This window comes from Gopherus flavomarginatus, chromosome 6 (genome assembly GCF_025201925.1).
Source record: "Gopherus flavomarginatus isolate rGopFla2 chromosome 6, rGopFla2.mat.asm, whole genome shotgun sequence".
NCBI classification, from domain to species: Eukaryota; Metazoa; Chordata; order Testudines; family Testudinidae; genus Gopherus; species Gopherus flavomarginatus.
In genome coordinates, this window is record NC_066622.1 from 49,706,582 (window position 1) to 49,732,938 (window position 26,357).

The 26,357-nt window shown below is 51.8% G+C and overlaps 1 protein-coding gene across 1 annotated transcript in view; it reads left to right on the top strand.

Moving 5' to 3' along the window:
- GNAI2 (G protein subunit alpha i2) overlaps positions 1–26,357 on the top strand; it is a 197,131-nt gene that overhangs the window by 167,486 nt on the left and 3,288 nt on the right. The window contains exons 5-7 of the mRNA XM_050958737.1: positions 4,509–4,637; positions 15,348–15,477; positions 17,237–17,390. Coding sequence (XP_050814694.1) covers positions 4,509–4,637; positions 15,348–15,477; positions 17,237–17,390 — 413 coding nt within the window. The remainder of the gene's footprint in view (positions 1–4,508; positions 4,638–15,347; positions 15,478–17,236; positions 17,391–26,357) is intronic.

Here is a 26,357-nt window from a genome sequence, read left to right on the forward strand (position 1 = left end):
CAGCAGGCTCCAGTCCTGAGGCTTGGACATCTTGAGTTTTCTCTGAGATGAGTGTGCCCAGCACCTGCCAGCTTTCCCATGCATGTCTTGGAGCATGTACCTCTGGCAGAATGAGGGATGGACAGCATGGCTGAGCCTCACCTATTCAAATCAGTAGGCAGATGACAGGATCTCCTTGGGCCATGCTGCAGCTGATCAGGAGGCGAGGCCTTTCATATGCTCCTTGGTGTGGGCCCGAACTTGGGACTTGTCCTTGCTTCGCTGCAGGCTGATCTCTGCTGGGAGCACACCACGATCTTGTCACACGAGCTGCTGCATCCGTGCCCCAGCTCTTGAAGAACAGGCTTTAAAAACTCCCAGGGAAGGGAAATGAGTGTTAATTAGCACAGCGGGAAGGTGAGGAGCTCTCCTGCGGGTAGGTGCCTCTCTCTGATTTCCCCAGGGACGGCTGTACGCTGTGTAAATTACCATGTAATAACTGCGCTGGGATTCACCTGCCATTCCCCAACCAGGTCCCCGTTGTTCTTTGTGATGGAGGGGAATCTGTCATCGCAAAGTTTAGCTCTGGCCAGATTAGGGTGCTGCAAATCCCCTGAGTAGCTTGATTCTAATTTGCTTAAAGGATGCTTGTTTGTAATAGCCCAATTAAGCAGCTGATCTGGGGCAGTGTAAACTTTCGCTGACCTCCCAGGCAGTGTCGTGAGCAGGATTCCTGTGCCTGCGACACCGAATGTTCAAAGGTGCTGCTGTGCTCTGATACTGCTTTTGGAGACTGTTTCCTGGACTGAGTCCACAGTAACTGCCCGTGCTACCTAGAGCTCAGACTTGTCTCCAGCGGCTTTGAAGCACAGAGAAAGGACTGGCCCTGAAGTTTGCTTGGCAGATGAAAATTCTGTAGATACTTTATGCCAGACTGCTGGAGCTGGTGGTCACAGTAGAAGTACATAAGGTAAGAGCGTAGATGTGCAGGCTTGATCCTGCTGGGGGCTCTGATTTGTGCACCACACCCATCCGGAGCCTTTGCTTTAAAACCCCACGGTGCCAGTCTGCTGAGCTGAGACAGCATGTCTGCCTCTCCCTTGTCACCTCCTGTGAGAGTACTAGGGCCTCCCATGCATTCGACAGGGCTACAGCTCCATGTGTAATCTGCTGTTCTCTCTGTGAGATCGCCTGGATTAATGCTATTTTCATCAGTCATTGTACAAGTCTCAGCTGAGAGAGAAAGCATTGAGCTAGGTTTCTGTCACGGACTGCTCCCTCTACTGGAAAGATCATGACTCTAAAGAGTGACTTACACTAAATCTAACAGCCAACACTTGTTCAGGATTCCCAAAATGTCACCAGTGGTGCACTGAATCACCCTTCCCTGTAATTCAGAGGGTTTGTCTGCACTGCAGTTGGATGGTGAGATTGCAGCACATATAGACATGCCCACGCTAGCTTTGATCTAGCCAGCACAAGTAACAGTAACAGTGAGGCTACCGCTGTGTGGGCTCGCCTCGCCCACCCAAACCCCTCTACATCCTTGAGTGGCCCCTGCCTTTCACTACTATTGTTACTCGAGCTAGCTTTGCTCTAGCTCAGAGGCCTAGTCTCCATTCAGGGGGTCCATGGATAGTTCCCGCTAAGGTACACACCTGCGTGGCTGCACATGAGAGAATGAAAGGCCACCCATGCAGGCGTGGCTCCACTAGTTAGGTGCCTGGACCCTGGAGAAGATGCACATGTAAGGTGAGGTAGTGGCCTTGGGGGGAATAGGTGGTAGATGGGAGGGAGCAGTGGGGTGAGAAGAGGGGATGGGTGGAATTTGGGGTGTGCAGGGCTGTGGTGGCCAGAGAAAGAGATGACTTTCCCTAGCTCCAGGGCTGCAGCTGCCGGGGAGAGACGGCCCTCCTTCCCCCGCTTGGGGCTGCCGTGGCGGGGGAGAGAAGGCACATCCATTGCATTAGAAGGATAAAACTACTGACATTAAAATATAAGTTGTGTGCTTTTATTTGTAGAACAAAAAAGTTTATTAAGGTTTTTTTTATAGTGCTTTTATCCAAAGCACTTTACAACAGTTAGCTAATGGTACAAACAACATTTGGAAAGATCATTAAGTGGTCCGCCAAGATCCTCAGCAATTTTCAGCTGGTCCGCGAAAAAAAAAGTTTGAGAACCACTGCTCTAGCTAGATCAGCGCTAGCGTGGGTCTGTCGACATATGCTGCAGTTACACCTCTCACTGTGATGTAGGTATCCCCAGATGTGCAGCCTGGGGGGGCTGTAGGCCCCAGCATGGAATGCTCTGCCTTGATCTGAGCAGCCTAGATGCAGGACTTGCCAGGACATGTGGATTCAGCTCCCCACATCTCTATTGCTGGGGGGTGGGGATTATGCTTAGTTAAGGACTTAGTCCGGGGGGGGGGGGGAGCTTTGAATCACGCCAGGAACGGTAAATCACGCCAGGAACGGTAAAGGATCGTCACGCTTTTGGTGTTTTGGGGGAAGCCGCTCTTTGCCTCTTGTCAGTCCTTCTCCCGGGTCCTCCAACAGGCCCCTGCCCAAATGTGCTGTATGCAGTGAAGGCCCTGTGAAATCCATCCCAGGGCCCACCAGTGAGGGCTGCATGCTAGAGGCAGAAGGGGTAGGGAGCATTTGCTGATCATCCCCAGCTGACAATGGAAGCAGAGTTGCCCCATCAGGTTATTTCTGCCTGGACTGCATCACTGCCGCCCCGTCTCCTCCCCTACCCCGGCACCTCCCTCTTCCTCCCAGGATGGAGGGGTTTGTGTTTTTGACTATAAATGGCGCACAGCCATCAATTGTTTCCGCTCTCTGTGTGGTTTGTTGCCATAGTGATGAATACTTTCCTTTCTCATTTTTTTCCTGAGAGCAGCACCGTATCAATGCAGCTCCGTAGCTGTGATTAGCTCAGAATGGGGTGGGGGAAAACAGCACTTCCTTGAGCACGAGTCAGGATCTGCTTCCCCAGAAAAGCTCCAATTATACCCAGGCACCATAGTTTACCCAGCTGGGAGCAAGGAAATTGACAAGGGTGGCAGATATATGCTGCAGAACAGCATGACACAGTAATGGGGCACAAAACCCCCACCCTTATGGGGCATATTTTCTGAATGATGCAGCCCTGGCCCTTGGTTTGATTGTACCATCCTCACTATTTCAATAGCTCAGAAGGCCTCTGACGGGTTTCAATGAGAAGCAAAATTTTTAGCTAGTGCAGATGACTCCCACTAGTGAAAGTACTGAGTAAAAATGCAGGAAGAGCCAAAGTTCAGCCTATACATGCAGCCCCCAGCCTGCCTGGACTACACATCCCAGCATGCAGTGTTCCACCTTGATTGAGGAGCCTGCTACATTGAATGCCGGGACATGCTACAGGCTGGGGACTGACTGGCTAAGCAGCAGTTCTGTAGAAAAGGACCTGGGGATTACAGTGGACAAGAACTTGGACATGAGTCAGCATTGCCAAGAAGGCTAATGGCATATTGGGCTGCATTAATAGGAGCATTGCCAGCAGATCGAGGGAAGTGATTGTTCCCCTCTATTTGGCACTGGTGAGGCCACATCTGGAATATTGTGTCCAGTTTTGGGCCACCCCCTATAGAAAGGATGTGGACAAATTGGTGAGAGTCCAGTGGAGGGCAACGAAAATGATGAGGGGGCTGGAGCACATGACTTGTGAGGAGAGGCTGAGGGAACTGGGCTTGTTTAGTCTGCAGAAGAGAAGAATGAGGGGGGATTTGATAGCTGCTTTCAACTACCTGAAGGGGGGTTCCAAAGAGGATGGAGCTCGGCTGTTCAGTGGTGCAGATGACAGAACAAGGAGCAATAGTCTCAAGTTGCAGTGGTGGAGGTCTAGGTTGGATATTAGGAAACACTATTTCACTAGGAGGGTGGTGAAGCACTGGAATGGGTTACCTAGGGAGATGGTGGAATCTCCATCCGTAGAGGTTTTTGAGGCCCGGCTTGACAAAGCCCTGGCTAGGATGATTTAGTTGGTGTTGGTCCTCCTTTGAGCAGGGGGTTGGACAGATGGCCTCCTGAGGTCTCTTCCAACCCATATCATCTATGATTCTATGTAGTTTCCATGGGCCATGGCTCCATATGGAGGATGAAGTGCAGCTGGGGTCCGTTTCTCACATGATTCCCCACCTGCAGTGTGTTTCTGTTTGGGCTGGGGCTCCATGCTCACACTAGGAAATGGCTCCAGCTTGCTGGAATCTCTGCTGGCCTCTTTCCCCTACTATCTGGCCAGGAGATAGGTGTGAAGGAGACTTTATTTAACAAACATGGACATGTTCCCTGGGCAGCTTTATTCCCATTGTCCTGCCATGCCAGAGGGTCTGAGTCCCTCTGGAACCAACACTGCAGTGTGGCCCACTTTCCTGTTTTCCCCCAAAGCACCCAGTCTGTGTAATAGCCAGGAGGGCAGAACCTTGAGACTGCACCAAGCCACGTCCCTTGGCTTGCCTTGCTGACGCAGCTTCCTTTGTGTTCTCTCTGCAGCTACCTGAATGACCTGGAGAGGATAGCCAGAGGGGATTACATTCCAACCCAGCAGGATGTGCTGAGGACCAGGGTGAAGACCACGGGCATTGTAGAGACTCACTTCACGTTTAAGGACCTGCATTTCAAGTAAGTGGGAGCTTCAAGACATGCTGGCCCCTTCGTTTCACCTCTCCTGGTGTCACTTGGGCTCATCCCGTTCAGCCTTAGCTTTCCCTAGGGAGAAGGGAACCTGTCCTGCCAGCAAAACAATTCTCAGCGTGATGCACCTGCAAATGCCTTGGTTTTTAAGAAGGAGATGCAGCCTCCAGGTCTGAGCATGCGGCGCCCTATCTTGATCCTTGTGGACTTGGGCCAATGTGGACTGTTGCATGCTGGGATTTGCAGTCCTTACGGGGGTCAGGCCTGAGATGGAAAACAGCTTTTAATTAGCTTCCTGCCAAAGGTAGGGGCAGGCTATCTGCAAGGATACGTCTACACTGCACACTAAGCCCAGGCTCCAACTTGGATTTGAGTCCAAGCCCCCCTTCCAGGCACACACACATCAGTCTCAGGTCTGACCCTGCTTAGGAGGTGGATCAGAGCCCAAGTACCATCATTGTGCAGTGTGGACATGGCTCAAGCTGCAGCCCTGAGTCAGAAGGGCCACGTAGTGCTGCGTGGATGCGTTAGCACAATGCAGTGTGGACACCTGAGCACGGGCTTGGAAACACTGAGTGCAAAAGCCCGGGTCCCTCAAACCCAGGCTTAGTGTGCTATTGTAGACACACAACAGTTTGGACCGCACTGTCTAAACATGTCTGAGGCTGAATCCTTGTCCAGCCTAACATCTGACCTGCTAGGAGCTAAGCTCGACTCAGCAACACTGACTCTCACTGAGTTCAGCTGGCCTGTGAGGACGTCCCCTCCATTCATGTCCTGTTGCAGCTGGTAGCCAGGCTGGAAAGTGAGGAGACGCGTTGATGCCTCTCCCAGGGAGAGAGCTTGTAATGTTGCCGTAGCCATCGTGGTGCAGTTACGATCAGAACCAAGCCCTGTCCCCATCTCCAGCTCCTGTCATGAACTTGGGCATCTGTTGGATTAGCTAGTCAGTGCTCCTGCTGTGCTGGTGTGGGGGAGGCCAGGCTCAGCATGAGGATGTGGCTCAGGTGACCCCCGACCAAACTAATTCTTGGAATAAACAGCTGCACTCCACTGACCACCTCAGAGCTGGGCCTGGGCTGCAGTTGATACCCGGCTTTTATCCTGGGCTCTGCCACTAGCCTACTAGGTGACCTTGGCAGGTCACTTCACCCCTCCGTGCCTCAATTTCCCCATGTGTAAATTGGGAATAATACCTGGTGGGCAGGGTCAAGATTTAATTCCCTGTTTAGAGTACTTTGAGATCCTCTGATTAACAGTGCTAGAGAAGGACAGCGTAGCTAGCCGTGTGTTAGTGTCACTGGCGTGTAGGAGAAGAATTAGCATAGTGGAAACGCACTGAACTATTCTGCCCTCCTAAATGTCTGTCTCCGTTTGTTCTAAGGGAGAATGAGCGTGCTGTACCCTGGCGCATGGTGTCTCGCAGGCAAATGAGTGGAAATCTGTTTGGTCTCAGCCTAGGCTGCGCATTGCAGAATCTTCCTAGAAGTTAGCACAGCTGTCTTTTCAGAGCTGGAATAGCCGGGGGGCTGCAGGTCAGGAATGGGCAGCTCTGGCGGAGCAGGGCGTTGGCAAAGGGGTGGGGGAGCATGTCTATACAGTGCACTTACTCTCTTTGCTTTCACAAGGACCAGACTGACCCACAGGATACAGGTAGAAATAAGCATTGGCTTCCCACCTGTTGATACTGTATCATTCAGCTTTTAAATTTGTAGCTCCCCTAGCCAAATTTCTTCCCATTCCAAGAGGCTGCAGTGCAGCTAATCCCCCTAGCGCTATGTGTGCATTAACTGGGAGGGAGGGATGCAGCTGCCAGCATGACAGCAGGGCTGAGGGTGATTACCTTAGCTCTTCACTAGTACTGCAACGAGACTGGAAGTTTTGGGGGCCAGATGGCTATGCACTGACTCCTATTGTTTGAAGTGGCCCAGCTTTACTTCAGCACACCACAGAGGCACTCACAGGTCTCTGAAACCTGCAGGAAAACTAAACTTGCCACTGGAATAAAACTCTGTAATCAGTCAAGAAGCTCCGGAGATGGATCCGTTGCTTCAGAGGCTGCCCTGTTCCTGTGATCTCTCCAGGCTGCAGCCCAGCCTCCCACTCCCTGTGCACGATAAAATTGTGCTTTCCAAATTCCAGCCCCCAAATAGTACTGCACATGGAGTGGGAAGAGAACATGCTGAATGCCCATGTTGGCACTAAGAATGTGACACATCAGACCTACTAGGTGCTCAGCATAGCAAGTTTCCAGCTGATGCCTATATACTCCTAGACCATGCTGCTACAGAACCAGCTCACTGCCATCTGGGCACGCTCAGCCTGACAGCACAATGCACTCAGGGAAGCCACCTTTGGCTGGGACTACCGTAGTTCATCACGTGAACATAGCTGGAAAGGTTCATGCACCCTCTTTGTTAACATCACGCCCTGACTAGGCCTGCCATTTGGTATCTAGCTGGGGCTTATAGCTCCCCTCACCATAGTATCTGAATGCCTCACGCTCTGTAAAGTGTTTCCCCTCCTGAGACACCTGTTGGATGGGGAAGTGCCACCCTTTGTTCCACTGAGGTAGAGAGAGTCCAAATGACTTGCCCGAGGTCGCCCTGGGTTTGTCTGTAACTGTGACACTGAGTACCTGTCTCACAGCTGAAGAGCTCTGTGTAGCTTGGAAGCTTGTCTCTTTCACCAGCAAAATGGGGTTCAACTGAAGACATTACCTCATCCACCTTGTCTTACTAGTGAGAATTAGTCACCCATCTTGAGTCCTATGTGCAAAGACATCATTGCTGGTCATGGACCAGCCTTTGATGAGCAGGTGGAGTTCTAAGAGGGGAAATGGTGTACAGTCAAGAAAGTAAACCAGATGTTCCGCCTCCAAAAAACAGCATGGGGCAGGTGAACTAAGGTTGCCCAATATGAAGGAGCTCAATCTGTGTGGCATGGTGGTGGCTTTGAGAGTTTGAGTTTAAACTTTTGAGAGTTTATGGAGTTTAAGAACATTGAGTTAAAAAAATACCTGGCTATAATTTCTTCCTGGCCAGAAGGGATCCTGTCTCCTGTGCCCTCGTAATTGCTACAGGTTTTGAACTCTCTTCTGTGCAAACGCCTGTGTTTTTACATGCCTTTGAGGCTCTAATGCGAAGCCATTGAGGGAAAGTCATAAAGGGCATCAAACAAATTAAATCCCGGGTTTCTGACCTAAATGAAAATCACATGCTTGCCTCAGTCCTCGCTAGGCTCGGGAGCCCTCCTGCCTTTGCTGAGCAGGGTCACGTCAGCTGATGTTGGCAAGGCAGAGCTCATCCTGAGCTGGTTCATGTCCTGCGCTGACAGCATACCTCAGTAATGAGGAGCCCTGTGGAGCGGAGTGGGGACGCGACCCCATCCTGGTGAGATTGATTTCACGTTTAATCCAGCACCCGACAGCTGTGCCAATTTGGTACTTTCCATGGCCTGGGCTGCGAGAAGGGGAGGGTGTGTGCTGGGGTTGGGAAGAGAGCTCAGTCGTGGCTCTGGTAGAAGACACTGTCCGTTCTCCCTGTTTATACCCAAGCGCTGGCTCTTGCATGCCTAGTAACCGTGCATCAGCTACTCAGCGCTGTGTAGGAACGCCGTGCTTTTCTGCTGGGTCGCATGCGGCTGGGGTGCCAAAGCCATGGGTGGCTCCAGCTGAGTCATGCCGGGAGGTGCCTCGAGCTAGAGAGGGTGGGGGAGTGTCTTTAGGGCACGGGAAGCTGGGCCAGAGGCGGGCCTGGAGGAAAACACGAGGGACAGCCACTTTCAGGGACGAAGCTTGGGCAGAGGTGTCGGTGCTGTTGCTTAGAGTTACTATGAAATCCAAGCACCAGGAAAAGGGCTGGATTTGGAGCCTGTCTTGGCTCCTGCTTCAGACAGCAGAGGTAGCGATGTATTTCCTGTCCCACTGGTAGAGCCCTGCATAGATACACAATTTATACCTGCGGCTGCAGATACCCACATCTGCGGATATAATTTGTGTATCCATGCAGGGTTCTACTCATTGGAGGGTCTGCGATTGCGTAGGGAGGCTCAAGTCTCCTAAGTGGGCATGGGAAGGAAGTGGCCTCCTGGGGTTCCTGATTCAGGCCTCTCTTATTCCATAAGACAAATGGTGGGAAGGGGCCATCATGATCATCTAGTCTGACCTCCTGTGAATTGCAAGCCACAGAATCTCCCCTGCCCGCTCCTGTAATAGACCCTTAATCCCTGGCTGAGTTACTGATGTCCTCAAATCATGGTTTAAAGCAGGGGTGGGCAAACTGCGGCCTGGATCCGTCCCACCAGTTGTTTTAAGCTGACCTTCAAGCTCCCGCTGGGGAGTGGGGTCTACGGCTTGCCACACTCCGGCACTCTAGCTGGCGTGCAGGGTTGTGGGCCACTCCACGTGGCTCCTGGAAGCAGCAGAATGGCCCCTTCTCAGGCTCCTATGCATAGGGACAGCCAGGAGGCTCTGCTCTGCATGCTGCCCCTGTCCCAAGGCCCGCCCCTGCAGCTCCCATTGGCCAGAAACCACAGCCAATTAAAGTTGAAGGGGCAGTGCCTGCGGGATGGGGCAGTGTGCAGAACTGCCTGGCTGCGCCTCCATGTAGGAGCCAGAGGGAGGACATGGCTGCTGCTTCCAGGAGCCGCTTGAGGTAAGTGCCACCCAGAGCCTGCACCTCTGAGCCCCTGCCCCAGCCCTGATCCCCCTTCCGCCCGCCAAACCTCTCATTTCCAGCCCAGAGCACCCTCCTGCACCCCAAACTCCTCATCCACAGTCGCAGCCGGAGCTCTCACCTCCCCGCACCTGACTACCTCAGCCCAGAGCCCCCTCTCGCACCCTGAACTCTTCATTTTTGGCCCCACCCTGGAGCCCACACCTCCAACCAGAATACTCTCCCCCTCCTACACCGCAGCCCCAATTTTGTGAGCACTCACGGCCCGCCATACAATTTCTATTCCCAGATGTGGCCCTTGAGTCAAAAAGTTCTCCCACCCTTCATTTAAAGATTTCAAGTTACGGAGAATCCACCATTTACACTAATTTAAACCTGCAAGTGACTCATGCCTCATGCTGTAGATTAAAAACCCTGGGATCTGTGCCAACCTGACCTGGGGGAAAATTTCTTCCCAACTCCAGATATGGCGATCAGTTAGACCCTAAGCATGTGGGCAAGATCCAGGAGCTAGACAGCTGGGAAAGAATTCTCTGTAGAAACTCAAAGCCCTCTCCATCTAGCGTCCTATCACTGGCCGTTGGATATACACCTCTACCTCAATAGAATGCTGTCCTTGGGAGCCAAAAAATCTTACTGTGTTATAGGTGAAACCGTATTATATTGAACTTACATTGATCCACTGGAGTGCGCAAACCTGCCCCCCCGGAGCACCGCTTTACCGTGTTATGTCGGGCGGCGTTATATCGAGGTAGCTGTGTACTTGCTGCTAGCAGTCACAGATTGGCTCATGGAGTCCATGGAATACAGACTACTTGACTACTCCTCATCCTAGCCGGAAAGACTACAGCAGTGGTTCTCAACCTGTGGCCTGCAGGCCGCATACGACTACATTAGCATACAGCTGCAGCCCAGCTCAGCTGTGTGCTAAAGGCCACAGGCTCTGAGCTGCCAGCTGTCACCAGCTCCATGCAGCAGGGTCCGGGCAACCAGCTACTGCCAGCTGCTGGCTGCTGCCCAGCCACATACTGCAGGATCCGGGGTCAGGGTCCTGCACTCGGCTCTCTGTTCCTGGCCCCACTCTGTGAGAGGGTCTCTGAGTGGAGGATGCTGGACATGGGGTTTGTGGGTGCCACAATGATAAATAGGTTGAGAACCACTGGACTATAGCACACTTAGTCCTCTGAGCCCACGTTAAGTGCCTCTCTCCGCACCTAGGGCCACTAACAGCAACACTGGAAATATTGTACGTATTATAAATATCAACTCCACAAGTCACAGCCTCCCCAATCTTGTCTCTGTGTAGCTCGAAAGCTTGTCTCTTTCTCCAGCAGAAGTTGGTCCAATAAAAGTTATTACCTCACCCACCTCATAGTAAGCTAAGGTAACTAACAAGTGAAATGAGCAAGTGTTTGCTGCAGAGCAAAGCCACAGAGCACTCAGGATTGCAGCTGCTGCAGCTACAGTGTGGTATTGCGATCACCATCGGATGATTGGTGTTTCTTTTTCAACTGTGGGAGGAGCTTAGAAACATGGGAGAAGGTAAGCTATTTAGATATAATAACCTAGATAGATTTACTTCTCCTTACATCTGTTCTATAGCGAAGATTCCTTTCCTTGGCAATCATTGCATTATCCTGGAGAGAGAGAGAGAGATCTTCAGATAAAGGCTGGGTTTCCAAAATGGATCATTGTCCATTGAAAGTGAAAGGCATTTTGCTTAGGGGATAAATTGAACTTTGGCCCTTTTGTGAGTGTGTTAAGGACTCGCAGGTTGTGCCCACTCTTGGCCCCGTACGTTCCCTGGTAGGTCCTTTAGTGTGACAGCCCTTCTCAGGGTCCACTCTCGGGGGTTAAGGCCCTCTGCCTCCTGGAACCACATCTCTTTGAGCCTTAGCATGCTTGTCTCTCCTCGTAGTCCCTCTCTGGGAGTGCACTCGCTCTGGACCCCCAGGGCCTCCACTCCCAGAGGGAATAATGCAACCTTGTTCTCTCGATCGGAGCAAATCTCAGCCAGCATAAAACAGGAGGATTTACTGAGTGTCTGAACACGGCATAGGAAACTCTCGGGGCCCTCAGGCCTGGCCTCCCTCAGCATAGTACATCTAAGTCTCCTCTGCATCCAGGTGGGCTCTGCTTGCTCTCTCTCCCCCTCGTCCAGAGACCCTGAGCTTTCTAGCTTGGCATCCAGCCCCAACAGTCCTCCCCTGTCCTTTGTCTTCTGTCCCAGGTAAACAGGTTGCTGGGGCTCCTGTCTTCCATCCTTTGTTCCCCTCTGGCTGGAGCTGGTTGGTCAGGTCACCAGGGTCCTCTCTCCTCAGCCCTTTGTCCTCCCACTGGCCAGAACCAGCTGACTGCCAAGCTGGGGTGGGTCTCTTAGTCACCAGGTCACCAGTGTTAGGGTTCCCCCTCTCCAGGCCATTGTCTGGGGGTCCCGTCTGCTAGGTGAGGTCACATAGTTCTCTGCAGCAACAAACTCTCTCCCACCACCTTGTTAAACATGCAGCACACAGGGAAACTGAGGAGCGCACACACTATGCATATAAAAGACTACAAAGATCCCGAATTTCGTCACAGAGTGTGCATTAATGATGTATGAAAAAGGCCTGAAAGGGTTTTTAATAAGTGTTTTTGCGTGTTTCCTACCTCAGAAGTACAGGTCTTCTCTAGCCTGTTTTCTGTTTTGAGGAGGCTCAGCAGGTGACTAGAGAGCAGGTAGATGCATGGCTGATCTGTCTCCGAAAGATGCACTGTTATAACCAAACTGATCTGTGTCCATTAGGGGCTCGGACCAGTGCAGCTGAATCCAGGGCACTGATCTAATCCCAATGTGGCATGATTTAATCCTTTTCTACACACAGTCTGTGCACTGATTTAGCAAAATCTGTGCAACCTCTGTAGTGTGGACGCTCTCTTAAATTGGTTAAGTTTAAGGCCAAGTCTACACATTGTTCAGGGATGGGAAAAATCCACACTCCTGCGAGATGTAGTTAAGCTGACCTACCCCTCGGTGTAAGAGCACTAGGAAGAATTCGTCCATCTCCCTAGCCGTGGCCTCTTAGGGAAGTGGTTAACTCCGGTGGTGGTAGAGCCCCTCACGTCACCGCAGTGAGTGGCTTCAGCTTGCAGTTTAAGTGTAGACACAGCCTGAGTCAGTTACAGGCTGAAACTGATTTAATTTCAAATCACACCATTAGTTACTCGTCGTGTGGTCCAGGCCTAACATCCCCAGAGTTCCTGAGGGTAATGTGAGCAGGTGCCTGCTGCATGCACAGGAAGTAGTACTGTTGTTATCTGACCACATGCAATGCTTGGCAGTCTTAATGCTTTCTGCACCTTAACTACAGAAGCCATCCCACACCCTAGTCATGTGAGTGAGTCTGATCATCTCCATTTCACACATGGGGAAACCGAGGCACAAAAAGCCGAGGTGACTACCCCAGTGCCACCCAGCATCTCAGCAGCAGAGCCAGGAATAAAACTCCAGAGCTCCCAGCTCCTAATCTCCTGCCTAGTCTCCACTGACACCCAGGGGAAGCGGTGCCTCCGCATATGCCTGGCAAGTTAACGTTCAGAGCACTAACTCTAAACCAGCAAGGTGCTAACACCATCGGTCCTTGCACGTTGTGCTGTATCACAGCATTCGTATCCTATTTAGCTCAGCAGCGCTACATGTGACCAGTGTAATTCGCTCCTGAGCCTTGCATTTCCTTTGCACAGCTAGGACAGCTGTCTGTGTGCAAGGCTACTGAGGCCTCAGCCTCTGCTTCCCAGTGCTTGTCAACAGCATCTTCCTAGAGATCCATCCTTGCTTGCATCAGCACATTCCCTGCTCGCCTGCAAGCTGCAGTAGTACCTCCCATGAGGCATGGATGCTGGAAGGGAAAAGGGAAGTTTACGCTTCCCAGGAAGGGAGGAGGCTGTTTAGATAGCTTGTCTGTAAGGCCTTATCTTCTCAAGGGAAAAAAGGGGTTGTTCTTAACTCAGGTTAGCTGACATGAGGTAAAGCTGCAGTGAAGGCAAGGCAGTTGGTCATTTTCACATGAATTAGCATATAGAGATAAAGACTGGGGCAGCCTAGGATTTAGCTAAGTAGACCTGCTAACTTGTCTTCACTTTGATTTTAACAAGTTTGCTAACTCTTATTAAGAACACACTTTTTTTCCCTAGTGGAGGTACTTTTTTATCCCCAAGTTAACTATCCAGTGTTAGAATCCTGTGTCTGCACCACACAGCCAGCCTGGGTGATTGGCACCTGGATGTGAGCACCCGAGTTAGCCTAGCCTGAGTGCGAGCATCCCCACTGCAGAGCCCTATCCGTGTTAGCATCCTCACTGTCTCTGCACTCACCTATGTGTGCTGAGGGCACGTCCCATGATTCTCTGTGCTGAGATGCTCTGGGATTTTCCCCCCAGTCAGTTGTGTCAGTTGTGGGAAAACTTGTCTGTCCTTTGCGGGGGAATTCTGGGAGGGCACAGGACTCAAACCCCAACTTTAGAGCCATTCAGGTCACCAGCTGGCTACAGACTTGGTTAGACATCATAGTGTGGTAAGGGCCCAAACTCAGCTAAAATTCTCATGTCCGACTTGCTGCTGTGCCTGGGAGCCGAGGCAGGAGTTTGCTGAGTTAGCAGAGGGAGCGGCACATTGGCCTGGCCGAGAGAACAGCAGCTGCTAATCTGCGTTGGTGCCAGCACCACTTAATCCTTCGGAGATGGCAAAGGGGTTTCTAAGTAACTTGAGCAAATGATTCTCAACAAGAAATATTTTCTGTGTCCTCCTGAGCATCCCCAGGCAGCCTGCAGACTCCTAGGCTCAGGTCCTCAGAGGTGTTTAACCACTGTTAAGGCTGATTCTCCACTCTGGCACTTTGAGTGCAGAAGGTGGGGGCCTGCAAGGAGTCTAAAAATTAATACTGGCCACTCCATGCTGGTATTAAACTGCCAAGGTTACAGCTTTTCTCAGACCTTGGATGGGTAGATGCTGCCACCACCCAAGTGCAAAAAAAACCCCTTTGAGAACTCAGGAAGGCGCACTTGGGAATTCCTCCCTGTGAGGTACCCTCAAGCCCCTTCACCCCTCCTCAGAGGAAGAGCTGAGAAAGAAAACAAAGAATCAGCTGTTGCTACCAGCTAATTAAACAATGTGAACAAACCTCTTAGGACACAAAAATCCAGTCTTGTTCTTAAAAAAGGTAAATTTTATTAAAAGCAAACGAAAGAAAATACATCTAAAAACTTAGACTATTGCTAGATTTTAAAAAGAACCACTTATAATAATTAAGCATCAAAATAACTTTCTTGAGGTCCAGCTTAAAGGTTACAAACAAAACAAAAGCACTTGGGGTTAGCACAGAGGAGTCTACAAGCCATAAAGAGATAAACCTAATTGCGTCTTCCTAGGCATTTCCTGATCTACTTACATATCTAGGGTTTCAAATGAGTAGTTTCTAGGTATGATTTGATACCTGGCTTAAACTTCTTACAGCATTGCTGCTCTGTCTCCCGTTTCTGGAAGAACAACCACAGACAGACAAAAGGGAAGTCTTGTTTCAATTTTTAAAAGTTCTAGCCTTCCCATTGACTCTTTTGGCCAGGTGTGCTCTCACGTCCTTTTACCTATGCATGCAGTCAGACTTTTTAACCCTTTACAGGTAAAGTAAGTGGAGAACAGCTACCAAGAGGGATTTTATAGCTGCCTGGCTGGGTGTCCATAAAAGGGAGCTCCCCCCCTTCATTTATCACAGCTGCTGAGCATCCTTTGAAAATCTGGGCCTAATTAACTAATTGAGCCTCTCAGCTCTGGGAGGTTGGTCTTACAGCTGGGGAAACTGAGGCCCGTGGAGGTGACAAGACCTGCCAGGGTGTCCCACCCAGTCGGTAGCAGGGCTGAGTGGCTTCCAGTCTCAGCCCTAGCTGGCTCTCCCTCTCTGGACTGAGGGGTCATTGATCAGGCTGAGGCTCAGCAGTGGGGGCAGCACGGGAGCTCCCCTGCTGCCGTGACGCTGGCTGTTTGCTTGCAGGATGTTTGACGTGGGCGGCCAGAGGTCAGAGAGGAAGAAGTGGATCCATTGCTTTGAGGGTGTAACGGCCATTATCTTCTGCGTGGCTCTCAGCGCCTACGACCTGGTTCTGGCTGAGGACGAGGAGATGGTAAGGATGGGAGAGGGGCTAATCTGGCCCTGCGTTGCTCGGAGCTAGTCTGAAATGCATGAGCATGAGGGACCATGGGCTGAATGTCTCCAGCTCAATCCTCCAGATCTGTGCATGTTCACCAGGGAGGGGGTTTGCTGCAGGAGGCTCCAGGCCTTTCCCCTGCACCTCTGCTTCCCTCTCCCCAGCACTCCAATCTCCTTCCTCCTGCCAGGTGCCTTCTATCCCTTTCTGGCATCCTCTCCCCACCTGCTCCCACCCTTACTTGTCACCATTGCACCAGCTCTCTAATGCGAGAGACAGAAACGAGGGGTGTCTGTAGGTTACATGGATGCAGGAACTGGGCATCTCAGCAGACTCATTAGCCCTCATCTGGGGCAGTAGAAAGCTATGGGTTTGTCTCCCAGCCACCTGATCCTGCCAAAACCAGAAGGGATGATTGAGTACGTCTAGTCTGAGCTGGATAATCAGGCGAAAGACCTGCCCCCAAACAATCCCAAGAGGAGCCAGTTTTGACTGACAAATTCCAGAGATGGAGAATCCACCATGGCCCCTGGTAAACTGCTCCAGTGGCTTATTACTCACTGCTAAACCATTCTGCCTTCTAGCCATGGTTTATTCCACAATTGCACAAGCTCTTTAGTGATTGCAGTGATGCATTGGGCAGCTCATGGGTCCTGTGGGCGTGTTGAGCGTAACTTGGTTAACATCATCTCTCTCTCCCCAAATTCCGGTACTCCACAGGGACAAGGCTGGCGTTTTGGAAAGGGTGTCATCTCAGTGCTCTGTAAGGTTGGCAATTTGACACCAGCAGTGCAGTGTTGCTGTGCCAGGCTGGGATATGACAATAGCATAACAGCCAAACTGTCCTCCCTTTTCGTTCCTATGCCCTAGCACGCTTATCTCGTTCCTTTCTTCCTCTTTCTGTGGCTCCACATGATGTTGATGATTAAATCTGTGTGCACATATCATAAACTAGCCCTCTGATGCTTTCGTGTGGCTTCTAGGAATTCCAGCTGACAGTGACCATCCCCACATGCTTTCTACTCTGAAAACTGCTCTGAAATAAGATTTATGGCTTAAAAACATTTAAAGCTTCTCAGAATTCTCTTAGAACTGAGTTAACCTGGATGCCTAGGCCCCTAAACATAGGAGACATGAGTACTCCGGTCTAGCTAGACTCCAGTGGGAATGGGTTGGAGTCAGTTCCATCCAGGACACAGTGGAAATGCATGAGGCTGTTGGTGCCCAAACTTCTCTAGAGTTGAAACACAGTGCCCCAAAATCCTGTGATCTCTTCTGTGTAAAAGGCAGAGGTTCTGGCTGTGCTGGATCCTGAGACCTTCCCCAACTCTTGCTAGTCTGTTTGATGTCCTTGTATGGCCCTCATCACTCACCCATGAGCAGGGGAGTAGTTTTATCCCCATTGTACAGATGGGAAACTGAGGCCCAATACTCAAAGGTATTTAGGCACCAGACTTCCATTGATTTCAACTGAACTTAGCTATGGCATAAAGGAATTTGATTCCAGTGAGACCCCTAAACATCTCTGAGGATCTGGGTCAAAGTGACTTGCACAAAGTCACACAGAGAGTTTCGGGGGACAAGGGAATTGAACCTGGGTCTTTTGAATTCCAGTCTCATGCCCTAACCATTAGGAACACCTTTCCTCCTGCCATTTCCCTGGTTCCTAACCCAGTTCTTGCTCTGTCCGGGTCCCGTCTGGGTCACTGAGTGCTATGGTTTGTTGTCTTGCCAGAACCGGATGCATGAGAGCATGAAGCTGTTTGACAGCATCTGTAACAACAAATGGTTCACAGACACGTCCATCATCCTCTTCCTGAATAAGAAGGACCTCTTTGAGGAGAAGATCATACACAGCCCCCTGACCATCTGCTTCCCCGAGTACACAGGTAATGTGCGGCTTCTCGCCAGGGTGAAACCCATCCTGGCTCCCAGCAGGCAGCAAATCAGCCACTTCGGCATGGCTCCGGGATGTGGTCTGTAGCTCTGCACCTGCTCTGGGTGGAGGATAAACTTGTAGCTCCTAGAATTTCCATCCCAGACCTTCTGCATTTCAAGATCGTCGGCCACACCCTGGTATTTTAGGCTGCACTTGCAGGCCACGGGCGGGAGGTAGAAATGAAAACACCAGGGTTTGGATTATCTTGTTTATACACAGCTCTTACTAGGCCTGTTGCGCTGACATCCCTGCCTGTTAGTATAGGTTGTGGCTGGGAGGAGGTGACTACAAATGGGAGGTCCTGTGTTGTCAGGAGCAATTGGGTGCCACTGCAGACCTCACAAGAGGCATCGGTTTAGGAATACATGAAATGAGCATGCGGGTGGTAGAGAGATGAGCGTGGTATAAAGGCTCAGCTAATAGATCAGATGCAGTAGGTCTCATGCAAGATGCATAAGGATCTGAAGAGCTGAGAGGCTCCTGGCAGTGCCAGAGAAACTGAACCCAAAGGTCTGTGCAGCCACAGTTAGACCAGGAAAGGCCTGTGACTGATGGTGGGGCTGCCTTTGGGAGGCAGGTCCCTGTGAACGGGACAGACAGTGGGAAAATCCAGCTCTGTCACAGCTCCTGCTGCCCCGATCTCTGCTGATGTGAGAAGAGATGTAAGAGAGGGCAGCTCTGTTGAGATGTTGACTGGAGCGGGGGACTTAACCTGAGTTAGGGTGGCTGTCTGCTGTGTTTAGCTGTGGGGTATAAAGCCCATCTAGACCCTGTGGTTGTACATGGCAGGAAGTAGCATCTCCTTAACACAGCTGAGTTGAGTCAGGCCCTGGAGTTGGCTGCTGCCGTCTGGGAGCTTAGCACCAGCAGGAGCGACGCAGGTTCCATGCACAAGATGCTGAAGGCTTACCTGATCATGGAGCTGTGTGCTAGAGCAGGCCTGAGGTGCTGGGGAGATCTCCGCTCAGCTCTTGCTTCCTCTAGGTACCCTGGAATGGCCCTGTGAGCTGCTTCCAGCCAGGCCAGCTGTTAGCACAGCTCCTCCTGCATCGCAGCTCAGGCAGTCACGACACCTGCGGCTCAGGGAGGATTTGGTTCAGAGGCAGGGTGAAGCCACTGCAAACTTCAAGGCAAATCCCATTGTCAGAGGGGATGCAGGAGCTGCCCTGTTCTGTGGTGTCAGGCTGGGAGCATGCAGGCAAAGCCAGGCCTGCCAGAGTTACTCTAGGAGATGCCCTGTCTGGGATCATTGAGACCCAACCTATTCGAGGTGGTCGTGTTAATGAACACTGGCCTAATGACTTCAAACAGTAGGGGAGTTTTTTGAGCCCCAGTGCCAGTCCCTTACTTGCACCTTGGAGTCCCAGCTTCCTTGGTGTTCCAGTGGGAGCTGCCCTCTCCCAGCCCTGGGGGGCAGCTGGGGCTCCCAAGGTGAAGACCAGCTGCCCTCTTCTGCATAGTGACTCTGCCTTGTCAAACTGGGGTGCCTACCTGTCATGGTATAATTCCCCACTCTGAACCTTAGTGTCCAAAAGATGGGGTACCAGCATGAATTCCTCTAAGCTCAATTACCAGCTTAGAACCTGTAGTGCTGCCACCAACCAGGAATTCCAGTGCCTGGTACACTCTGATCCCCCCAAAACCTTGCCCGGGGACCCCCAAGACCCAGACCCTCTGGAACTTAACACAAGGAAAGTAAACCCTTTCCCTCACCATTTTCTCTCCCAGGCTTCCCCTCCCTGGGTACCCTGGAAGATCACTGTGATTCAAACTCCTTGAATCTTAAAACAGAGAGGAAAATGCACCTTCCCCCCGTCCTTCTCTCTTCCCCTCCCAGATTCTACCTGAGAGAGACAGTAATCCTAACACAGAGAGAAATTAGCTTCTCTCTCCCCCTTCCCTCTTTTCTCCCCACCAATTCCCTGGTGAATCCAGACCCAGTCCCCTGGGGTCTCACCAGAATAAAAAAAAAAAGTCAGGTTTTTAAACAAGAAAAGCTTTTAATTAAAGAAAGAAAAAATAGTAAAAATTATCTTCGTAAATTTAAAATGGAATAGGTACAGGGTCTTTCAGCTATAGACACTGGGAATACCCTCCCAGCCCAAGTATACAAGTACAAATTAAAATCCTTTCAGCAAAATATAAATTTGAACTCCTTCCAGCCAACTACACATTTGCAAATAAAGAAAACAAACATAACCTAACTCGCCTTATCTACCTAGTACTTACTATTCTGGATTTATTAGAGCCTGTGTCGGAGAGATTGGAGAGAAACCTGGTAGCACATCTGGTCCCTCTGAGCCCCCAGAGTGAACAACAACCAAAAACTAACAGCACACACACAAACTTCCCTCCCTCAGGATTTGAAAGTATCTTGTCCCCGATTGGTCCTCTGGTCAGGTGACAGCCGGCTCACTGATCTTGTTAACCCTTTCCAGGCAAAAGAGGTACGAAGTACTTCTGTTCTATTAACTCTTACTTATCTGTTTATGACACTGCCTATCGTGTAACCACTCCAGTCCGTGACCGGGGAGAGGTGGGTTTGGAAATCCATGTAAATTATAGCAAACCTGGCCCAACGGATCACTGTGCTGTCCTCTAGGGCCCCTGTGAGCTCAGAGTATAACCCACTGGCCACGTCCCGCTCGCTCTGCCCAGCTCACAGAGGGTGAGTCTGTTCCAGCCACAGCTACAGAGCCTGACTCTTTAGCTCAAGTTATAGTAGCTCCTGCTTCTGGTTCAATCCCTGGCATAATAGCATAGCACTTGGGATCCTCCCTGAGTGGCCTCGACCTCTCCAGCTACAGGAGAGTCGCTTTCTGCTCTGCAGCCCCATGTTGGGTTTAGCTCTGGAAGCACGTCTCATTTTGTCTATTAAAGGGCAGCAGTGCCAGCTGGTAGCACCTGGGATCTCTGTGCCAGACAGGACCACGCTGTGCCAGGCACGGTACAAACACAGACTGTCATTGAGAAACCAGTTAACTCTCCTTGGTCAGTTTTCAGAGTAGCAACCGTGTTAGTCTGTATCCGCAAAAGGAACAAGGGGTCCTTGTGGCACCTCAGAGACTAACACATTTATTTGAGCATAAGCTTTTGTGGGCTACAGCCCACTTCATCCAGTCTATGCATCTGATGAAGTGGGCTGTAGCCCACGAAAGCTTATGCTCAGATAAATTTATTAATCTCTAAGGTACCACGAGTACTCCTGTTCTCCCTGGTCACTAATCCCTCCGAGCCCGTGAAACGGGGTTTGATTCCAGGGCAGCCAGGGCCCCAGAGAGGCAGGGAAGAGAAGGTGAGCACAGCAGCATGCAGGCTCCATTTAGTCTGTGTTGTTTTATCAGCACCTCCTGGCAGCAGTGGCAAATCATCATCGGGCCCTCACTGTGTGACTGAAAACCTGAGAGAGTCTCCCCATGATGCTTGTTCTGTACAGAGGAAGTGCCAGAGCCACGCTGGGTCAGGAGGACAGGAAACAGCGAGCTACAGACGTACTCAGTCCCTGCTGATAAGCTACCAGGCCAGTAAGCTTGTGTCTGGCTCCTTCTAGTGAGGCTCCTGTGCTGGGCTCAGTGGAGTCTCCAGCAGGGGAGGGTCTGTATAGGGCAGCAGCACGTTGGCATGGTGGCTGAGCTGCTCTCTCCTGGGGTTACTGGCAGCTGTGTGCATTGTGACTGCCCTCTATACAGAAGGGAACCGGTGAACAAATCTGCTTCCTTCTGGGTTAGGGGGTGAAATACCTGTGACTGGCCAGTTCCAGCCTTCGGACCTGCTCTGGTTGTGGGGAGAACGCAGTGTTCAGACTCCATTTGGGGCTGTCTGGGTCTCCACCCCAACTGCCAGGTACCCAGGCCCAGCGGGGGCTAAGCAGCTTTGACCTAGAAGGGATGCTGTCTGCCTGTCCTAGAGGTCTGTCTACACTGCAGCTGTGAGTGCACCTCCCAGACTGGGGAGACAGGCTTATGCCCGGTTAGTGTGAGTCTGTCTCCCAGGGATCAGAGGCTCTCTCTCCGCTGCAGAGTGGATGGACCCTGACCTGAGTGACCTAACTCAAGTTAAGAACCCATCTTTTTTCGCAGTGTTGACTTTTCTGTAGGCACTTACCTGTCTGTAGTATCTGGGCACCTCACCGTCTTCACTGTGATCCTCACATGTCCCAGGTGGCAGGGCAGGGCTGTCGCCCTGTTGTACAGGCGAGGGCCTGTGTGGTGAGTGACAGGATCAAGTTTGCACCCTGAGTCTGTGGGAGAGGGGGGATTGAACCAGGTCTCTCTGTTCTAGGCTGGTGTTCTAAGCTCTGGCCCAGCCTCCCCTCTCTCCGCTTGTGAGCTGGGCGGGCCTAAAATTCCACCAGCCTTTTCTTGAAAAAAACCCAAACTAATTGAAGCTGCCCCTGGCAACCCTACAACAGCCCCTTCCTGTGCCCCATGCCACCATAACAAACCACTGCCATGCAGCTCCTCTCAAACCCAGCAGCAATCCTGCCATAGCAAGCCAGCATGGGCATGCCCAGCAGCCAGGGTTGAAGCAGCCTGCTGGGCTGTAGCAACCCTACAGTAACAAACTGGGGCCTGGGGAACCTACTCCTCTCAAGTGATGCTGTGTGAACAATCAGGGCATAGGGCCTGGTACCCCATCCCACCTGGAACAGCCCAGCAGTGCGTCAATCTGACAGAGAAGTGACATTCTGAAGGATAATAGCCGTAAACGTCAAGCTCTGGGGCTTTCTGAAAAATGGGTACATGGGGGAAGGGAAATCATGTGATCGAGGGGAAAATATGTTGGATTTTTAACACCATGTGCATGTCACTGTCCCTTTTGCAGCACAGCTGTTCTCAGTCCCAGCCCAAGTAACTTTGGAACGGCCAGTTTTCCTGTCATTTTGTGTGCTCTGACGCAGCTCTGCCAGCCCCGCAAAAAGTGACCAGATGTGGGAGTTAGTCCGGTTACTGCTGTCTTTCAGGTCGCAGGTTACCTCAATGGGGCTTCTGGGGAATATAGAAGAGCCAACGCAGCCAGTGCCCCTATTACAAACAAGCGCCATGGGCGGGCCGAATGCACCACTGTGCCGTGCTGGGGGTAGCACTCTCTGGTCTTATCCCCTAGCCGTGCACCTGGCCTGCCAGTCCTTAGCCAATACTGAGCATTTCCCCCAGTTGGCCACCAATCTAAGCTGCCACCTCAGTCTGCTACTTGTGAGTGCCCTGAGGAATCAGGGAGTGCAGACTGGGCAGGGATTCTCAAAGTAGGGCGCATTCGGCAGGCTGTACCATGGCATCACCCGAGCCAGTGCCAGCTGGAGTCATCACCGGTCAGGCACAAGCGGTCATCTTTCAAGCCATGCTGCTCCCTCTCTCCCCCTCTTCAGTCTGTTTACAATGCTGTGGGTGGTATAAGGACCCAGTCAAATGGAATAGCAACGTCTCCTGGCAGCGGGCTAGGTTGGCTTGGTAGGGTGCTTTGGGGTGACAGCCTGGGATCGGTGAAGGGCTGTTTTAAAGAGAATGGGAATCAATTGTTCTCCACGTCCACTGAAGGGAGGACAGGCAGCAATGGAAGTAATCGGCAGTAAGGGAGATGGAGGTTAGATGTAAGCCAACACTTTCTAACTCTCAGGGGAGTAAAGCCCTGGAATAGGCCTCCAAGGGGGGCTATGGGATCCCCGTCATTGGGGGCTTGTAAGACTGGGCTGCACAAACCCCTGTCAGGGCTGGTTTAGGGTGACTTGTTCCTGCCTTAGCACAGAGGGCTGGAGTTGATGGCCTCTGTCGGGCCCTCGCAGCCCAACATTGCTCTGATTCTCCAGCCATAGACATGGATAATACTTTCCCCGAGGGCAGCAGCCCACACATTGTCTTCATGCAGCGCTTCCATGCACTGTTATTGTGGGCTGCCAGGATCCCTTATCCCATATCACTGGTGAGTCCCAGAAGAGAATTTGGGCGTGTCCAAAGGTTTGTCAATCAGCCACAATCTTGGCCTACATACCAGGGATAGAACTGGGCACTATCAGAGCTAAGAGCAGGAGCTGCTACAGCTTGAGCTAAATGGCTGAGTCCCCAGGTGGTTCTGTGCCAGGTGCCATCCTCTGGGGGTTAGGCAGAGGGGCCAGTAACACACTCGGCCCTGTGGGTATACGTGTCGCAGTGTGTGTATCCTAGCCAGCGTGTTCTAGGTGGAGCTGATCACATGGGTTTGTCACTTGTAAATGGGTGGCCATCCGCACTGAAATGCATCCAACTTGGAGCAGTGGTGCAGAGGGGCCCATCCAAATGCGCATGACAAACAGGCGCTTCCCTCGTACCTAGTTCTGCAGGTGGCTCAACAGACCCAGTCAGTCCTCCAGGGTGGGTGGGGAAGGTTCTCCATGTCAGATGCCGTCCTTCTCCACGTTCCCTCACCCACAGCGCTCGCTGCATTGTCGTGGAGCGAGATCCCGGGCCACAGCATCACCGACCCAAAGATTCAAACATTGGGTCTGACCCCCAGAAATCATGAGTGGGGCTTAAAACTCCTGAGCATCTAAAGCCCAACAGCTGTTAAGTTCTGTTTCTTTGATTCTGATGTCTGAGCTGTCAGGCTCATTCGGGTCACTCTTGTGAAGCTTTTCTCTGCAGCTGGGAGGGCAAGACACCTCTTTTTAAGGAAGCTGCGATCTAGTACAATGGCATGACTCCTCATGAGAGCTGGCGGTGCTGGGGCTGTGGCCCAGCCAGAATGAAGGGCTGACTCGCACTGTCCCATGTGTGGGAAATCTGCCTCCTCCAGCAGAGGGAGCTGCTCACTGGATGCTGGGAGTTAAAGCTGTTTGTAAGCAACTGTGGCAGCATGTGGGGTGAGAAACGAGCTGTGGGTGCAACAGCATCTCAGTGGTGCTATGGCTGAGAGTCTCCTCAGATCAGCAATTACTGGAGCCTCCTCCGTGCCCCGGACTAGTCTTGATCCAGAACAGGTGTGATTGGTTCAGTTGCATTCAAATCCCCTAGTGACTGGGTGGCTTTTGGAGCCAGTGGAAGAGTCTCCTTTGCGTGGGACTTGTGGCCTGGCTCTGAACTTCGCCAGCCACTAGCCAGCGTCCAGGGCCAGGTGTCGCACTGGGGCACTAACGCTGCATAGAGCCCGACTGGGAGCGTTCTCTGGGGGCGTCCCTCTCCCCTGAGTGTGGCTGGTATTAACGCAGGAGTGGAGGGAGCCCTCCTGTTAATGAGCCCCTTCCAAGAGGCGGGGTCTGAATGGGGGAAACCCCCAAGCAATGTGTGGGGTATGGACAGAGGGTCTTAGGGGCAGAGGGAACACCCCTGTCCCCAGCTGTGCGTGCTGGGAGCTGAATCCTGGATGCAGGTGCTATGTTGTGGGCACGTTATTGTGAGAGGCACAACTTTGTCTTTCCGATCCTCTTGCCCCCTATTTCCCCCTGCGAGGAGGGCACCGCCCCAATGTCTGGGCAGCATCTGCTTACCAGAGATGCCGGAAGGCGGAGCCAAGGGGGCAGGGCTGCTCCAGTGAGCACTGCACGCTTTGGGCCTTACGTGGTACCCCTCTGCCATCGCTTTTTCCAGAGTGATAACCCGCCCTGCCGGTTGGCCCTAAAACCCACTGCCTGTCTCCTCCCCTGCCTATGCAGCACGGGGAGGTCAGGAGCCATCCCAAGGAGTGAATCTGGAGCTGGGCTCTCTGCGTGGATTGGCCTGCATGGGCATTAGTCTTGGGGTGAGGGGCATTTGGGCAAGCAGCACACCATCTTGGGCCGTGACCTCAGCCCCTCAGGGTTCAGCTCTGGCTTTGGGGCTCGAAAGCAGGGCTCTTCCACCAGCAGAGGTTGGGCCAGTAAAAGAGATTCTCACCCACCTTGTCTGTTGCTCCACTGACACATTTGCAGCCCCAGCATGGGAGCACTGAGCTGCCTCTGAGCCTGGAAATGAAACTGAATAGCCCCTGCTGTAAAGTAGCAAGGGCTGTAGGCTGGGCAGAGCTCAGCAACACTTGTGGGTGCACCCAGCGCTGCTGGCCACAGGGGGACCCATGTGGGAGGAATTGCTCAAACTGCTCGGATGTGTGGCTGGGTTCTCGGTTACTTGGAGCCATTCTCATGGGTTGTTCCAGGCCCCTTTGCGCCCAGGCCAGGGTACAACTGCAGTCAACAGAACTGCTTAAATTGGGGTCATTTTAACCAAGTTGGAGACTATGTGAGACTGGGCCAATGGTTACGGCACAAACTTGGGACTCGGCACAAACGGGGGACTCTGGTTCAATTCCCTTGTCCCCCATCTGTATCTCAGTTTGCCCATGTGTACACTGGGGATAATAGCACAACTCTTCTGCACAGATTGGGAGGTAAATACAACATAGTGTGAGATGCCTCTTAGACAGACTAATGGAGGAAGTATTCCTGGTACCCCAGGCCCAGCTCTCTTCACCCCATTTCTACCATGGTGCACAGAAGACAAAGAGACAGCAAGGAGATGTGGAGAGACGGGGTCAGAGATGAGTAAGGGGGGACATGACTGACAAGATGCACAAGCACATGGATGGTCAGTGGTGTGGTTCTGCTCATGGGGACAGTTGGGGACATTGAAAGGAAACACATTGAGTACTGCTGAGGGTACTTTTTCACCTTGTGTATATTTAACCTGTGGAACTCATTGCCTCAAGATCTCCCTGAAGCCAAGAGAGTAACAGGATTCAACCAAGGCTGGGGCGCCTGTATGGCTGAGAAGCTCCACATTTACACTGGCCAGGAGAAACGCATGGACGAGGCTTAGTTTTTGGGGTCATGCTTTCTAGAAAGGGCCGGTGATGAAAGGTTAGTGAATAAAGACTGGGGCATGTGCTGGATGGCTATAAGCCGTGGTTATAAGCAACCTATGCACTCTCTAGCAATCAAATAGCCATTTATTAAAGTGTCTGTTGTTCATTA